General features: G+C 37.4%; 1 protein-coding gene across 1 annotated transcript in view; it reads left to right on the forward strand.

Moving 5' to 3' along the window:
- The first annotated feature begins 2,204 nt into the window (after nt 1-2,204).
- Nucleotides 2,205-18,393, forward strand: part of POU6F2 (POU class 6 homeobox 2) — a 314,168-nt gene continuing 297,979 nt past the window's right edge. Inside the window, exon 1 of the mRNA XM_062567913.1 lies at nt 2,205-2,309. Within this exon, the coding sequence (XP_062423897.1) occupies nt 2,205-2,309 (105 nt within the window). The remainder of the gene's footprint in view (nt 2,310-18,393) is intronic.

An 18,393-nucleotide genomic window follows, 5' to 3' on the forward strand; every position in this document is an offset into this window, starting at 1 on the left:
GGAATATATGTCTAGGTCAGTGCCTTTGCTAATAAAATCCCCACAGGAGTAATTGTGAGCTTTGGTTGCATAGAGAATTTACAGAAATTTGAAAAGTGTGCATTTCCACTGCAAAAAGGCTTGTCCTGAAAAGAAACCATAAACATTTTTAACTTTCCTTTCAAATTTCTGTATATTTGCCTTCAGTGCGTCTGTCTTCCTGGAGACAGCTGAGGCGATCTCCTCTACTTACTTCCCCATTCACCAACTGTATTTTGGATTTCTCATGATGATATGGATGATGATTACGGCCTTCACAACATTGCCTGTTTTTCTGTACAGAATCGTCCTGAAGGATGAAACTGCAGCTTCTTCCATGAGTAAGAAGCAGATAAGATTTCAGCACAAATGGTGCATTTTAATTATGTTTATAAGTGAAATGCAGAGCAGATGTTGGAAGCACCCTTTCAAGTGCTCCTTCCTTGTTCCAGAGGGAGAGTTTCAGTGTCAATATTACACATCTTTCTAAAAATGCTGGATTTGAAAAACTTTTTAAGTTAAAATATCTTGTGGGCTTAGAAGCATTCTGGTACCCTATGCATCTAAGTATGAATTCCTTTCTTGCATCTGATTTTTGAAATAGGAACCAAGACTTTCCTTTTTAACTTTTTGTTTAGCAATTAAAAAAGATGCATTATAAAACCTTAAAGAATGCAAAGTAAAACTGATATTCCTTGCCCATTTGTACCCACTCACTCACAGATGCTCCATCACATCCTAACCATTCCTAGGTGTTGGATCTTAAAATTATTTTGGAAGAACTATTACACTGGTAAGTGCTATTCCTAAAAAAGGAATATTTCTAATATTCTCACATATATTTGGCTATCACATGCTAAGATCAATACTGTCAATAACTTTACAAAAGAGATAACTTCAAAATACTATCAGAAACTTATTTAAAATGAAAAGGGTGCATAATATTAAGCTCAGACACTAGACTGCTTTTTTCTATGCTTTCTCTTCTGACAATCTGTGAAAACCAGCTTGTTTGCAGCAGTAATATAAATGGAATTTTAGGCAGGCAGAAAGATGCACTAATATTTATATGAAGCTGTAATACTGCAAAAATGATATGGGCTGTTACTCTAATATATTGCCAGAGGACTGTATTGATCTTCAAAGGGTTAAAATGCTACCAGCTTACATTAATGTCACCCTTCAGCAATCACTGGCCAATAATATATCAGTAATCAATGCTGTAGCATGTTGTTCATGACACTGATTTTTTGGTGACAAGTGACTGATATATTTTGACAAGAAGAAGAAATAGTCTTGGAAATTCTTGCAAATCTTAACTCAGAGGGGAAGATATATGAAACAAACTACTTCCATTAAAAAAAATGGTAATGTTTGCCATCGTAAGTAAGAACATTTTATGTCAGTTCAGTGGAGCAGTGAATGAACCAAAACTCTGCTAACCTTCAAAATGGAAAGGATTCTGCAAGTAGGATTTACATAGTCTGAATATTTTATATTTTGAGTGCTCATCACAGCCTGCATAAACTAATACTTAAATATATATTTCCAATAGGGAAAACATTTGACTTTTGATGGAGTAAAGCAATGAAACACATTTTGGGTTATGAGTACAGGTACAGGTTTCTCAACCCCTGCTCCCTTCTTTCCTGTTACTAATTTTCTTCCATAAAGTTCTTGTTATTTGTACGTACACAAAGAAGGCAACGCAAGACTGTTCACTTTGACGAAAGAAACTCAAAGAAAAAAAAATCAAGAACTCCAGCAGCCATAAATCAGAAGTACAAGAGGGGAAATGAAAAGCAGAGGCTGTGAGAGGACATAAAGGGTTAAAGTTCTGACCACTGTCTGCATATATAAAATTATCTCATCTTATCTGAAAAGTTTAGGCTCAAAAGAAAAGCCTCAGTTTAAAATACCTTTTACGTTTATTAAATCTTTAGGCTGAAGATTACAGCAAGTGTTTTGTCTTTGGTGAGTAGCTGTTTGTCTCACTTTATTTACTTGGTATTGGGTATTTGTCAATGTCATTTCATATCTGCAGAAAATTCATACGTTATATGGAAGTATGTATGTGTGTGAGTGTGCTGAAGGTCACATGACTGTTTCATCCTATTTGGTGGAGCAGCTTGACTTTTTTTCCTTTGCTTTTGGTGATGGTTGTGAGTGCAGAAGTTGATTGACAGATGCATGCCAGAAACCCCCATTCTCCTTTTCAAAGACTACATATGATGGATTGCGATCTTTCAGCTCAGCAGGACACAGGGACCATGCAAGCTGTAATTGGTCAGGTATGGAGTCAGCCATTTCTCAACTCCCCTTTTATTTTTTTTCACAAGGGTCTAACCATATGATTCACATAATTCATATTTACAGTACCATCTTTCTATCTGTATCTTCAGCTACCAGCAAGTGTAGTAGTGAAAGTGAGAAAGGCAAAAGAGCCACAATAATCTGGCCAGAGAATCACTAGTTAAACCTAAAATACCATGCTTTTCTTCCAATAAACGTAGTTTATAATTTAGTCTGAGCTTTGCCAAATCAATCTGTTTATTAATTTACATTTGTATTTTATTTAAATCTGCTGAAGTAGAAGTAGTGAAGAGTGAAAGTGTTGTGTTTGCTGGGGAGTTGCTTTCTATTCCAAATGCTGTTCATTATTTCCATATTGACTGTATTCCTATACTACATGCTGTGGATTTTTTTTTTCTTTTTTTCTTCTTCTTTTACTCCTAACCCAGATAATGTGTGATTGAGCTTGGTAAATGTAGTAGTCTTTGCTGCTGCAGAGGGGCAGCCTGCAAATTAAACACTGCCACAATCTGAAAGGTCCAGGTGGTCTGCTCGTGCTTCCTAATGCAATCCAGCACAACAGCTTTAATAAACAGCTCTATTTAGTTCTCCCTCCCTGTATCCAGGGAAGTGAACTGGTCTGAGGCTGCTGTGATGAAATGCCAGAAGAATATCTCTCAAAGGCCTCACAAGCTGATTTTTAGAGCTTTTCCGTTTTGTCGTCTTTGTCTTCCAAATGGGTCAGTGAGTCCTTCTCTTTCTGTTTTGTGATTTCTGATAAGTCTGTAGTTTTAATGTGTGTGTTTTAACTGTGCTGTTTTGAGCTTAGCTGGAAGAGAGAAGAATCATTGTTTTTTCATTTGCTTCAAATAACCTGAAGTGGGGAAAGAAATTAAATTATTTTGTTCTGTTGTACAGGGAGGGTTGTTTTCATATGTATGCAGTCGGAATCAGAAAAGGGTGTCTGTTTTTCTAACAAAATTTTAAGTGCTCCACACTTTCTCATTAGCTACCGACTTGTAAATAAGTCTGTGGTAAAGGGTATTTTTTGAACTCTCAAAAGTTTGTGTTTTTTTGCATATGTTTCCAGTGTAGTGAACACATGCTGCTGAAGTGATGACATAGTATTTGTGTTCCCTATATGTTGATGCAATGGTGGAAAAATGCACATCCTACACACTGTTTTCAACTAAATTATGGCAAAGCGCAGAAGTCCCTCAAAGCACATGGTTTATTAATACCATCATACACAGTAATGCATTTCTAGGCAGAAAATGTCAGATATGTAATACCGTGTTTTTCAAAGACTTTTATTGCTTTAAATATTTTAAAAATAGAAGATACATTTTTAAAAAAAATCCCCCCAACATTAACAGTTTTCTTTTAGGCAGGCTTATACCTAAAAAAGTGGGGCATGTTTGCCAGCATTACATTGCATGAAAATATGTATTTTAGAGGGGATTAATTACCTTTTTGTGTAAACTTGTTCAGTGTTAAATATATTTAAAGATCTAAAGCAAATACAATGTGATTCTAAAGCAAATACAATGGCAAGGTTTTGCACGAGTACAATTGACAAAAAATGTACCCTTAAAGCTTGATAAATCTCAAAGCTTACAATATCTCTTTATTGTAACTTTTTCTTTGGCATGTAAGAAATAAGTTACTTATTTTATATTTAAGGCTTGTTAGGTCTATTAAAATGTTTTTGATGATGGAAAGGGTATGAGTATGGTTTTGTGTGTGTAGCATTCGGTATTTCATTAATTAAAAAAAAGTTCAGTGAATGTCTGGAAAAATGTTTATATTGCATGTTATTGTATTTCATTTCCTAAAAATCAATAACAAGGGCATGCACTTCAAAGAAAAATACATTTAGCTATTTAACTACTTTCATTTTTTATGTCAGAATTTATGGGTATTATTACTGTTCAGCTTAATGTGTTAGGTGTATCAAACATTTCTTAGTTGTATATGTGTGCATATGTAGATATTATATGCATAGATGTGCACATCCCAACGTGTTCATAAACCCATAGAAATTTCAAGTATATTTTTTTGACTAATTTTTCTTTGTGTTGTCATTATTAGCTGTATGTGAAGATGGAACAAAAAGTTTAAAAATATTGAACTTATTTTTTGACTAAAAATTATATGTATTTTCTAGTTGAATAAAGGAGTTACTTAAAACTTGGGAATCATAAAGCACTCACTATAATTAGCATACATTGCTGAACATATGACTACACATTTTCTTTGGGCTACAATACAGAGCTGATAGTTATTTTCAAAAGAGTTATCAAAAGTCATACCTTGTGCCATAAAATCTTTCCAGACATTAAGTCTATATTAAGTACTGATAAATGATAAAGATTTGCATATTCAGCACATGTATATTTTTAGAAGACACTTTTATTTCCTGATGTTGCAGTTTTAGAAAAAGTTTTTCAGAGTTTTTGTTAACTTTCAAACATTAAAAATCAAAAAAGCTTTAAATAAATTTTAGCATTTGTCCTTTTTTTCCGAACTGTATTTTTCTCCAGCTGTGAGAACTAAATTTTGTTTTGACTAATCCTGCAGATGTAGTCTTAAATTCCATCCTGTTTGCTGCTAATGAACTGTGAACTTACCTAATTAAAAATCCAAACTATACATGTATATCTGTACTCAAATAGAGATCAGAAACACTAGCGCTTAATTGTAGTTCAAACACTAGTCTGTGCATGGCACAAATAATAGCAGGAACATGCTGATTTAAAAGTGTTTTCCACGTGAAGTACTTGTTCATCATTAAATGCATTTTCCATTCTTTAAACGTTGATTTTTATCCCATCTCCAAAGCGCCAGTGTCCACAGTGGCTCCCACTGGCGATGGCTGCAGTAGACAGTGTTACAATACTAACCATCATCTAGTACTTGGATGTAATGACTCCAAGGTGCAAAAGTGCTTGTATACCTTCCCTCTGGATTTTTGCTCCCCCAAGCAAGCAATTAAACAGCCAAGTTCCCTGCAGAACAACCCTCCTGCCTGGCGTGTCCAGCTCTAGAAGCTCATTGCTCGTTGTGATTTTGATTCGTAGCTGGAGTGTTTGGAATGAAACCCGGATCCCTGTCAGGAATAGTCTGTAGCATCCTTCCTTGCACACTGAACCATAATACCTGTTATTATTCCTTCAAATGTATTTTGCTTTTACTCTTTTATACAAACAACTAGCTAGATTTTGTGCCATCCTCCTTGTATATCCTGAGCTGACTTAAATGAACAGGTAATTAGCTGCATCATCTAATTATTCTAATTATGCTGCATTTTTCTACCTTTTCTGTTTTCTAAACAGAACCTTTTCTAAAATCTTTACTGCACCTTTTTCTTCTGTTCCCTCCCTCCCCCCCCCCCCCCCCCGCTTTTTTCTTTCTTTTTTTTTTTCTTCAGACCTGAGCTTGTGAGTGACAGGTTAGTTCATCAGCATTACAGCCCTCCTGTTTTTGTCTCATCTCATGCAGACAGGTCACTGTGTCCAATCACCCTTCTGGCTCTGCTATCCCCGGGGGAAGCAAGGCCAGCCTGCCATCTTGATCCACAGGCCTGAGGGCCCGGGCTGGCTGCACATTTCTATGTTCACTCATTCTTGCAAATATAGTAAAACAGAAGGGGCTTAAATTAGATGTCTGTAAACTGAGAGGAAGCAAATTAGGTAAAATTCTTCTTCAAATAAGCAGGCATTTGTAATTATTATTATTATATTTGAGTTCTCTTTCTACATATTAACCATGTTTATTTTATCTATTTCAATGGTATCCTCCATGTGATCTCATCATCTAGTAAAAGCTATTTATGCAAGGGTAAACATGCACTCTTTTCCCATGGAGAGTTCTGCTCTGAAGACCAATTTGGATGGATACATTGCTGCAGCCAAGACAGGTCTTTCTGTTCTGTGTTTTATTTCTCCCTCCGCCCCCCCTCCCAATGTTTAATTATGATAGAGCAGAGGGGTAAATGTTTTGGAGAAGCCAGGTCATTTCTGTGACTCACTGATCACTTTTCAAAAGTTTGATCTCTTGGCTGTATTGTTTTGTAATGCAGATCACTACATATGCAGGAGTTTATAGATCAGATCTTCACTAGGTAAAAATTAGTGTTTGAGCAATCTTTGAATGTTACTTTTGCAATACTATAGAAGATCTTTTTTTCTTGGAATACTCATTCCCACCCTAGTATACAGAGGTGCATATAACATACACAAATCAAAAAGAACCATCTCATATTTTAAGTCCTGCTTTAATAATCTAGGAATTTAGGAATTTAAGCCCTTTTGTCTGCAGTTCGGGACAAATCCTATTCTTTCCAGGAAGATTAGCCTCATCACAGTAGGCATGACTACTTGCATAAGGAAGGTCAGAGTATTTGTCCTCTTGTCTGCTTAGTGAATGACCAGCACAGACATTGCTGTCCTTTACAGTCACCAGCAGTTGCTTTCTGCAGATGGAGAAAGTGAGAGACTTATGGACAGGTATACACTGAACATTGTTTTCAGTACCAGAGAGACAACATAAACAAGAATCGTGTTGAAAAACTTCAAAAACATATTTTTTAATATTTATGAACAAGCTGGTACTCTGATAATGAAGCATTCCATCTCCACAGAAACACACTGTTTTATATGCTCTCTAGCATAGTGTGTCCTTAAGAATTATTATTGTAAGGAGATGCAGGAATGTGGCTGTAATATTTTACAGTATAAATATTTGTTGTAGAGGAGTTTGGCTCTCGTTAATTTAATATATGTAAATTCTTTGGTCCTAGGCCTGGATTCCTACAAAAGAATGCATTTCTCTGTTGATTTTTCTTTTTATAGTACAAAAGATGGATTTTTATAATTTTTTTTCATGCTTAAAAAGATTTTTCTTGTTTTCACACCAAAATCAGCTTTTAATTGAAAGCAGTCCTCTAAAAAGATCTTTAGTCATTTTTTCCTATTGCATTTCTATATTCTTTTCCGTTCTGTGCTACTTTGTTGTCTCATGTGTTTGTTGGTGGGTTAGGCCAATTAAGCGGTCAACTCTTTAGAAAGCTGTGATTTGTATTTGTTGTGTATTCACTAATATTCTAATTCCAAGAGAAAAATAATGCATGTGAGATGACCTTTAAATTACTAGGCAAGCAACACTCATCCAGTGACGAAGATCTTTATCTTTTGGCAATGCATTTACATTCAAGTACCTCTGCTGTTTGCTAGATTCTAGCCTGATAAACTAAATACCAGTCTGGGCCACTTCTGTGTATACTAGTACATGGAAGTGACTGTCCTGAGCCTCTTATCTTGCACTGACCTGTAGCTGTAACAAGACTTTTATTTTTCTCCTGTGATCTGGACTGCAACTCAAATGGAAGAAAATAAATGGACAATTGATGACAAATTGTATGCGGCATTTTCAACATTAAATGATGACATGGCAAAATATTTTTATGTCTGCAATTTACATCTCCCTGGCATTTGTTTGAGATGCTGCTTCTTACCCTGAAATTGTAAAACTGGCATCTCAGATCCTTCAGTTCTGCTTATATGCATGATTTTATCTCATTAAAGCTAATAGGACTTCAGCATGTGCTTAACAGTTAGTCAGTAGATCTCTTAAGCATTTATGAGAGGTCTGCAGCTGCTGTATCTTTGCTTATGTGAGTAACACCTGCTGCTTTGAGGTTCACGGTACAGTACTGAGCTCAACCAGACTCCTCACATGAATAACGCTTTGCAGAATCTGGTCCAACTTGTCTATTGAATAACTGTCATTACTAATAAATGTAGCAAAATCTGGTTTAAGGGCCAGTTAAATAATTGGAATGCAAACTCTTTTATAATTAGAACTGACTATTAGGATTAAAGAGAGTAATTCGAGGCTCTTGAACGTTTTTATTTTTAAAGGATGTCAGGGCTACAGGTAAATGGACCGTAGCTTCACGGTTTTTTGTTTTATCATTGGATTTGAAACCCATGTGATATGTAGGACTGTTTCTTCAAAAGGGAGAAATTAGTTGTTGATATTTGTTACTGATTCTCTGTTGACTGGTAGTGCTGTTCCATAGGAGAATTTTATCTAACTGTTAGATCAAAAGAAAATTTTGAAGATCAAGAGAATGTGCTAAATTCCTAGCCATTCTGAAAAGTAGCAGTGAGAGAAAGCTTAAAAAAGGCAACCCTAAAAGCTTTATTCCAAGCCATCCTTACATGATCAATGGTATAAATTAAATTTTCATAAACAGTTTAGATTTTGTAGTGACTAAGATAATAAGCATGCTATTTCTGTTAAAGAGCAGTACACTTTCCATATGTCATACGACATTACACCCAAACGAGGTCCAACAAGCTCTTACGCGTAGTCTTGCTTTCACTCAGGTGAGTAAAAGCCATTGATGCTATTGGCACTGATACGTTTGCTTAGTGTTTCAAGGAAGAGAGCCTTGAAACCTGATCTTACTCTCAGGTGTAGTTGCCCTGCTGTCTCATATCCTTTGCTCATGTGACTGAGGATTTACAGGATAGGAAACTAATACATATTCTTGTCAAAACCTAGATGGGTTTTCTTGTACCATCTCACTGTAAAAGAAAACCAGTAATTTGATAAGCAACTCTGCACAATCTTGATTTTGTAATTTTTGATCCTGTGATTTTTCTGGTGAGTGTTACCTCAGCTACTTGCTAAGTATTTTTCTATTGATAACTCTTTGCAGGATGAGGCTCTAAATGAGAAGTAACCCATAGACAGAGAAGGGCACTGCAAAAAGAAACAGGTCCTTAAGCAAAAGAAAAGAAAATGTTAGAAAGGAGCCTCCAGTCACTGATTCCATCAAGTAATTTTTATTTTACAAGTTTCTAGCATTTTTAGGGATCTCAGACTCATGTGTATAGAAGACACAATCCAGCTGTGTAATGACACCTCCAAAAAGAAATATAATAAGGGCAGCAGTAAAAGACAAAAGTGTTTTTTCAGTCACCCCCCTGCTATGGAAACAAGAGTTTCAAGCAATAGAAAATAACAGAGCATGAGCTTTTTACAAGCAGATTAGCGAAAGTCATGTTAATACTATCACAGAACAGCTGCTCTTAGACATACTGTAGGAGATAATTCTATATCAGAATGTTGTCGTTTTCACTGAACTGTTTACATCTCTAACTACTTTTCCATTTATTGAGCCAACTTACGAAGCTCCAACTCCACTTTTACTTGAGCCTTGTTCATGTTTCATTTGCAATGAAGTAAGGAGGAGTTTTACTGGCACAAAAGCCTGATTTTAAAAAATGGAGGATTTAACCCATTTCTGGAAGCTATCTTCTAAAAAATGTCATAGCAAAGACTAAAGCAACTCTATTCGTGATCAACACACTTCTGACTTAAAATCCCATTGTTTCCCATCAATGGCAAACTAGGAACAGCTTCCACTTATTCGTAGTATAACACAGGTGATTCAGGGCTACCTTTTGTGTTTGATAACAATGGAGAACTGTGCCTGACTATTACCAAATCCAGATGTCAAAAAAAAGGAAAAGATGTAAATAGCACCGCTAAAGTTTAAGGCAGATGGTTTTAAGATACTGTCATGACTGCTCCAGTTGTTGACACTGGAGACAGATGCTGCAAAGTCCTGAATGTTTTCAGAATCCTGGATTTCCCACCAGTTTGGTTAGGTGGGATTCTGTTCCAGCAAGACCTGAATGTTTTCAGTTTCCTTTGAAGGCAGGATCAGGCCTGAAAGCTCCTCAGGGGAAATCTTTCATTTCATGCTTTGTTCTGTTCAGACATTGCTAATGAAGGAAAAACTGAAGGGTTTCTTGTGAAAATAAAATTGTTAATGTTTCAAGTGAAACAAAACCCTCTTGAATAAAGGAGACTTATGTTGCTCTGGGAAGTAAACAGCCTATTGCAGGATTCTACCATGAGTTGTACCTTCTCTTCACATGCCCACCCCTTTCTGTGTACCAAACGTGCTTCACATCCTTCAAATGGATTATACAAAGCAGAAATAATATCTGCAAACAAGAAACTCTCAATCTTTTTGGAGGAAAGGTTGAAAGTTGTGGCAATTGTAAAAGTGGCTTCCAGTGTGGAATAATGAAGCAGAGAATATCAAACTCATTTCACTTAGTGTCATTCATGGTGATTTATCATTATAGTCAGGGCAAACAGTGGTCTCAGGGCTGAAACAATTTTGTCCATTAAAAGGAAAAAAACAGCGCCAAAAAACAGAATGTTCCAGCTTGGTTCTTATATCCTTAGGGTTGCAATATTGAATTCAGATTTGGGGAAACTTAATCTTGCAGCTGGGTTTGACAAGATGCTGGCTGAACGGTAGGCAGAAATGATGGTTTGAGGAGTGTGATGCCCATGGTCAGAAATGAAATTAAGAGGATTTTTCCAGAAGTTTGGTGCAGTGTTCACCACTTGCTCCAGCTTCTCACCACAGTAAGTAATAAAATCTGTGTGTGTGCCTTTCAGTGTGCAAAGTTCACAGTCTCAAAGCCTGGCGGAAGACAGACTGGAGTGCTCTTTGAAACAGCATGTGAGCATTTGCAATGGCTCTGAACACAGTTGTCTTTCTGTTTGTTTCAGCGCTGTTGCTAATTCGAAGGCTGATCATAAAACCATTTAAGCATATTAACTAGTATCCCCACAAATTTAGCAGGGCAGCTTGCATGAGCATCATGTTGTGCATAAGACTGTGATGCTAAAGGCTTGGATCTCACCTGGCCTCAGTGGAATTCAGATATGTACGGCAAAGAAAATAAGCTAGTTCTCCAGCTCGGCTAAATTAACACTAGGGGGTAGAAGCCAGTGTCTGTAGGTGAAAACCTAGAGGCTGTATCTGCAGTGTCAGAGGGATGAGCAATTGACTCATTGATAGGTGTTCTGAAAATAAGACCTGGATATTGAATAGTCAGACAAAAGAAGGGCTGAAGACTGGAGTTTCTTCCCTGCATGTATAGGCTTTGGTTTATTGTTAAACTCATGCTGGATTCTTAGCAACAGGATAAATTGAGGGTTGCCCCCTAACTAGGGAATTAGAATGACTCTGTAATGAATTTTAACCTGAGAGGCACTGTGGATATTCAGCAAACCTTTGTTCTGTTCTGTTCGTGTCCTGATACTGGGCCCATCACCGTACTTATTAGATCTCAAAGATTACATTCTTTGATCTAGTGCTTTCTAAATCCTTAAACCACAGTTTATTTATTTAAAAGGTTATATCCAGCATTGCATTGGATTGTAAAGTACCCTTTGACTCTTTCATGAAGGGCATAGTAGAAACACATGCTGTTGAGCAGTATTTCCTTCTGTCCACGAAGCACCGCAGTATTTTATTGAATTAAGAACTGCACAGGGATCGGTGCTTTTAATCTGGCCAGAGTGTCAAGAATTTCTTTACCTCCCTGGTACCATGATGAATTTAGGTGAATTTCAGCTACTTGCTATATTTCAAAAAACTTGCAAAGTAGCCTCATACTTCCCTAAGAAAGAAAATAAAAACACACTAAACCTTGAACAGATGTTAAAAATAAGTATGTCCAAGATGTCTTTTATGGGTCTATTTTGGGTCTGATCTTTCCCAGTGTGAATCTCAACTCTGTGGAGCTAAAAAGGGTTACCTTTGGGTAAACATGAACAACAGCAGCTTTTAAGCTTGTTCCATCAAACTAAGAAGCCTATATTGAGCAAATTTTGCAGTGGTGTCTACAATGCTTGATTAATTATGGACTTCACAATGTGACTCTCAAGCAAACCAGCAAGAAGGCACAGAAAGCAAAAGAGGACACTGAAATTGAGCCCAGTGTACTCCATCCCTTGACTGATATTAGTTATACTGGATTCAAACCAGTCTCTTTTTTTTCCAATCAGTCCTGCAAGGAAAATTGTAAAACTTCTCATGTCATTTCCATTAATTCTGTAGTAACCAAGACTGAAATTGACACCTGAAAAGAGAAATCTTATTAAAAGTAGCTGTTATTGTTTCATTTTTAATACTTGTGTTTGGTTATTTTTCTTTTCTGAGAAGAATAGCCCCTGGATATGGTAGCCTGATTATACTGAGACCTCTTTATACCATCTGACAGTACAAAACAGCTGTAAAGTGGGTGTAAGAGTCATTTATTTATGTGTACTTTAAAGCTCTTCTGTATTTCCAGATTGGTAGAAAATCACTGTAGTGTAAATGGGAATCAGGTCCAAATGGCTTCAGATGGATATGGAAAAGGAATAGGCAGAAATCAGTCTGGGACAAGAACAGAAGTAGAACAAAACTGTATTTAGCTACAAATAGGTCTTCATTAACACCCATTCTGACCAGTTGAACTGACAAAAGAAAAGGGGGAAAGGGCCAGACCCTGTCTTGCCTACCACCATCCGTACCTCTGAAAGGGAGGGAAGTGAGCACCAGTCACAATATACTCTTTAGTATCCAGCAACACAACCAAAACAAAATAAAGACTGCTTTCTCAATCAATCAAGTGCATTATGGCTTAAAAGGAGTGTGCTTCTGAGCTACCCACTCAACAGAACAGAAGGCTTAATCTATTTCTCTCCCCTTTTCTTTTTTAACCCCATGGGCTGCAGTGTTGTTTGCTGCAACATTTGACAAAGATTTATGTTTCCCGTACATTATTCAGTTAGTACACCTGGATTAGCGAAAAAGAAAACAAATGAAATTCATAGGAATTAATGTCAGTTAAGTTCCCTCTTTCTAGACATTATATTGTCAGACCAATTCTTCAATTCCCAGTCAAAGGGTGAATAAGAACCGCAAATAAAGATAGAAGAATCAAAACAAAGAATGACAGTTTTGTTAATTGGAAACATTTTGAAATTCATGCAGGCAGGGGAAAAATATTAAAATACCAATTTGGGGGATAACCTAAAGGTTTTCTTTGAAATTTGAGCAGCTTCCTATTCCATTTTCTTTTACAACCCCCTTTCCAACAAGCACGTAGGAGGCTTAAGGGATTCTGTGAGGGTTGTTAGGTATTTCTCACTCTGCTTCTCCATTTTGTGAGAGCCCAAGGGAAAAATATTGACAGGACTGGTAGCATCTTCTCGTATTAAAGTAGTCCAGTATTTCCCATCTTAAGACATTTTTTGTTGCTGCTGCTTGCATTTTCCACCTAGTTGGCTACTACATACTGAATATTTTTGAAGAAAATTTCAACCAAAATACTTCAGCTGTTTCCAAGGAGGCTAGAGAAATATGGAATGGTTTTGTCTATTTAAGAAACACCTCATATTAAGAGAAAACAGTTGAATTTTTTGAGCATCAGGAAGACTCTGTCTGAGATATCTGTCCTGGTATACTGTGACAATCCACCAGTGTCTGATTATGTTCCAAGCCTTTGAAAAATGTAGTTGGCTCATGTTCACTTGGTAACTCTAAACAGCTAAACCCCCTGAAGAGTCACAGAGAAAGGATGTGAAAGAACCTCAGAAAGTCATCTGCAGGACTGCCTTATCTGAGTCACATCTGACAGGTATTTGCCTAAGTGCTTCCTGAAAAACTCTAGCAATACAGATTCCACAATATCTTCATGCAAATCATTCTGTGTTTAATTATCTCTACCCCAGAGAGTACTGCTAGAAACTTTTCTTAATGGCAAAAAGAATCTTTCTTGCTGCAAGTTAAGCCCATGCACTTCTCTGAGAGGCATGGAGATCAGATTATTTCTGTTCCCTTTGGAAGCCTGTCTTCTAAATTGGCCTGCCTTGAAAAATGACAGAGGTAGCGACAGCGACCTTCACTCTTCCGCGCACAGGATGCACGTATAGATCGAAACAAGGGAACCTACGAGTAGTCAACTAGGACTAGAGACTTGTGAGGGAAGGTAAGGAAAAGTAGGAGCATAAGGGAAGACTGAGACCAGTTATGCAATAGGGGTTGAGAGCTGGGAAGGACGGTAAGGAAATGGACTGGCCCCATCATGTACGCAAGCTGAGGCCAGAGGAGAAGCAGAGAGGAGACTGGGTCTGGCTAGGTTGAACACTCAAACTGAGAACCTGTGGGGCGGGAGAAAGGCTGAGAATGGCTGTCACTTATAGGGGGGTAAAATGACTTTGGAGGAGATGAATGAAACTTGCTGGCTGAGATTGAGAGTAGAGAGGAGGTACTGGGTTTGGCTGTGCAAAACTGGGTCTGGGGCAAGGAAGAGCTAGGACTATGGCTGGAACAGGTTACAGAAGGAGGTTGTGTTTCTGGGGATGGGGAGGAGAGGCAGTCACAAAAAAGCACACACAAGAGCATGAAAAGGAGCTCAATATTTCTGAGTCTTATAATTCCCTTCCTGCTTAGAAATTTCTGCTGGCAAATCCCACTGGCAAAGTGTCTCAAATTTCCTTTAAAAAAATACTAGAAAGCCACACATGCAAAATCTGAAGAATATTATTTGCATTGTAAAGTCACACAGTTCAAATTAAATATTTGTACAGTCATAATTTGTTTTCCATGTAAATAAGTATAATAATAGACTCTTTCATTATATAAACAACTACATATTCTTCAGATAAGGCTCCTTTAGAATGACCTCAATACTTCCACACAGTTTACATAATTGTATTTGACAATATAGATTTTACTATACTTCTTTCTGAATATTATATCTGATATATAAAGGTTTTTGGCTCCTGGAAGTTGCAGGAAGTTAAAAAAATCCTGGCCAAATTCCAGAAAAGTCTTAAAGTCTTACTTAGACTAAAAGCTTTAGGTTTTTTTTTTTTTTTTTTTTTTTTTTTTTTTTTTTTGATTCACATGATTTTTAAACATCAAAAAAGTTAAAAGGAATTTTAAAGAAAAAGAAACTTTGAATTAAGTGATTGAACTGTTCTGCTTATAAAATACCAGACTGGACTCTTTTGCTCTTTATATGAACAGCAGGATTAAAGGTTCTAACATAGCTGAATTTTAATTTTGACTGAAAAATTTCACGCAGATCTTGCTACTTCCAGCAGGCAAAACTTACCAACTTCACCAGTAGTTTTGCTAGAACAGTGATTGAGATCCAGATTGTTGTATGTGGTTTTATATAAAATAGATGCATGAAGCCCCCTAAATTTGTGATAATCAGCTCTTAATTCTCCGTATTTTCAATTAGGTATTTACAGTGCTGCTAAATGGAAGCATTGCAGAGCCAAGTTCTTTCTCACGTCAAGTGTCTAATGCAGTTCTTTTTCTGCAAAGTAAAAGCTTCCACTTACTGCAGAGAAACAACATTGGATTATCGTTTGAACAGATGTAATTGCTACTTTCAGCAGCTGTAAGCCACTTTAATTCCTATACTGTACCAATTTCATCTCTGATGGGAGGGGATAATTTTCTGAAACTTATTTAGCTTTTCTTCAGCATTATTTACAATTGGAACTATAGTCTAATGCATGATTTAGTAAGAGCATGCTATCATACTGAAAAAAAAATGGGAATGGGTAGCTAGTACAAACCACTTTTGCAGGGCAGGGTGATGCAAAGGGGATAAAATAATTGTCAACAGGGGATGTAAAATAGACAGGATTACAAGAAGTGGGGAGATGCAGGGTGGAAGGAGGATATAGCAGCTGCAGAAAAGGTATTTTGATAAGGTTGAATATTTTTGAGGGTTATTTTTTAGTAGGTTGATTGCAGTTTTATATGTTGAATTAGTGGTTGTAAGGACACACAAAGGTTGAAGGTTTAGGACTAGAAGCCGAGATTAGGATGTGGTAGAGAGTTGTGTGAAACAATAGCAGGTACAGAAAGACTGAGGATAATAAAAATACCTCCATGCTATAACCTTTCCCTTCACCTTTAGCTGTTCATCATCTCTTTAGAATGTAAGTTCAGGGACCTGCGTTAGCAAGTGTCAGCAAAGCACACCTGCGGTAGGGGTGTAGTGTATCAGGTATACTGAGAGATGGGTGTAGAACCAAGGCTTGATCCCATCATCTTCCTGTTTTTTATCAACATGTTGCAAAACTTTTAGCTGTTGCCACTATTAAATGTTAATCTCTTGAGTTCCACTTTTCTCCTTTAACTGAAGGTAGATTGGCAAAGGAGTTAGTGTGGTGGCAAATTGGGGACAATGACGTTTCAGATAAAGGTTACAAAATCGTGAACAAGTCTATAAAGCTAGCCGTAAAACTAACTTGCTTCCAAGTTTTTCTGTAAAAAGGACATAGCTGGCTGTGCTACTGATGTGATTTAATGATTCTTTTGAAATTGCTTTTGTAAAGGACATTTTGTTTTTTGGTCGGTATCTTCTGCTTTGGATCAGCTTCTCCTTGGTAAATGCCATCTTGTGTATTCTCTGCATCTAGGGCTGTGTTTAGCATGACACCAACTGAGGCAGGGAGGTTGAATTATATTTTTTAGCCCCTCTGTTTATGCTTTTATCCAACAATGGTCACTCCAGGCCAGGGAAAGAGAAGAAAAAACTTCTACTGTTTGATTGGCTATCGGAAGTTTTACTAAAAAATAATACATGAATTTTTGTTTTCACCAATGACCATAAAGTTGATTGGTAAGAACAGGTTTAATTTAGAAGCTCATGAGTGTGTCTGGGGCATGTACTTTATGCTGTAGTCCCCTATCTGTACTCCTCTGCTCTGAGACAGCCACCACTGGCATCAGAGGTAGTAACTACCCGATACAGAGAGTCAGTCCTCTAGCTCCCAGGTGGAGTATGCAAGAAGGAGAGTAATTGCAATAGTATCATGTAGTATAGTGGGGAATGAAGCCCAAAAGATAAAGCAAATTTTCCAGTGAAGGTTACTATTTTCCTATTGACGTTTCAATTGTGTAAATCTGCAAACTCACTGCAAATTGCTTTCTAGGTACTGACGTCACCGTTTTAAAATCCTGTAATACAAAATTTTAGACTTGGAGTTTTAAGTGTAGAGTTTAATCCTACAACTTCTTGATGATGTGTAAATTGTGTATATGTATAATCCTTGTCAAACTCATATGTTTGGCAGATACAAACTAACTTAGAGAATCTTAATTCCATTTACATTAGTGGTGATGGAAATAAGGAGTATCCTCATATAGTTAGTGTCAAGGAGCAGGAGGAGCAGCAACCCCGGAGGGGGCTGGGAAGGCCTCAGGTGAGGCCAGTTAGGGCAGTTAAGGCCCATTAGAGCATTCAGGGCCTTTCCACAGAAGAAGGGTCAGTCATGAGACTAGCCTGCAAATCGCAGTTCTGCCTTACAAAAGAAAAGTTGGGTGGATTAAATTAAGGTTTGTGGTGTGGCACAGAGTCTCTGAGCCTTTTAGGACTGAAAATTTGCTTCCTAGTGAGCGTGGGTTTAAGATGAAAATTTCTTCCTGCGAGAAAAGTGTGTAAGGTGTGAAGAAAGGCAGAGGAAGAGAGGAGGTATGTGAATGTCCTCTGGGGGCAAGTGCTCTCAGTAGTGAACTTACTTGCTGGTTAGGAGACTATGGTATCTTGTTCCTGGCTCTACTGCCTCCATCTGCTGTCCTGATGCTGTTGGGTGACTGATACTGGACAGACAAGATGACATGGGGCCCAGCTAAGAGGGTGTTGAGGCTGCCGGCTGCCCCAGCAAACGGCAGCTGGAGGCAAAGCAACCGCACGTTTGGTTTTAATGCTGGGTCCTGTGAGTGGCTTTCAGCTGTGCCTGGCACTGCCCGGCTTGGAGATGTATAAACATGGCTGCACTGATAGACACTGCTTTACGTTTCCGTGGGCTGCTATGAATATTTTTGGATTATAGGATACCTTCTAGCACACATGAAACTGCTGGCAAAGGTCCTGTTGATTGTAATAGAATCAGGATTTGCTCTGTGTGTTCATTTAAGATGAAATGAATATGATAGAATCACTTAAAAACTGGATGAGAGTAACAGAAGAGAAGCTGCTGAATTTCACACAAATGTTTCCATCTTGTAATAACTGATCTAATCTGAGAGCCTAGGTCTTAAAATGGTGCTAAGGTGGGTACAGGAATCTTCTTCTCTAGAGAACATTCTGGGAGCTGACAGGAAGCTACAAATAATAATGAGAAACTAGAGAAAGAACTTACTCAGCAAAGTCTTCCAAAACTTTATAACTATTTTGTGACATG

This window comes from Rhea pennata, chromosome 2, assembly GCF_028389875.1.
Source record: "Rhea pennata isolate bPtePen1 chromosome 2, bPtePen1.pri, whole genome shotgun sequence".
NCBI classification, from domain to species: domain Eukaryota; kingdom Metazoa; phylum Chordata; class Aves; order Rheiformes; family Rheidae; genus Rhea; species Rhea pennata.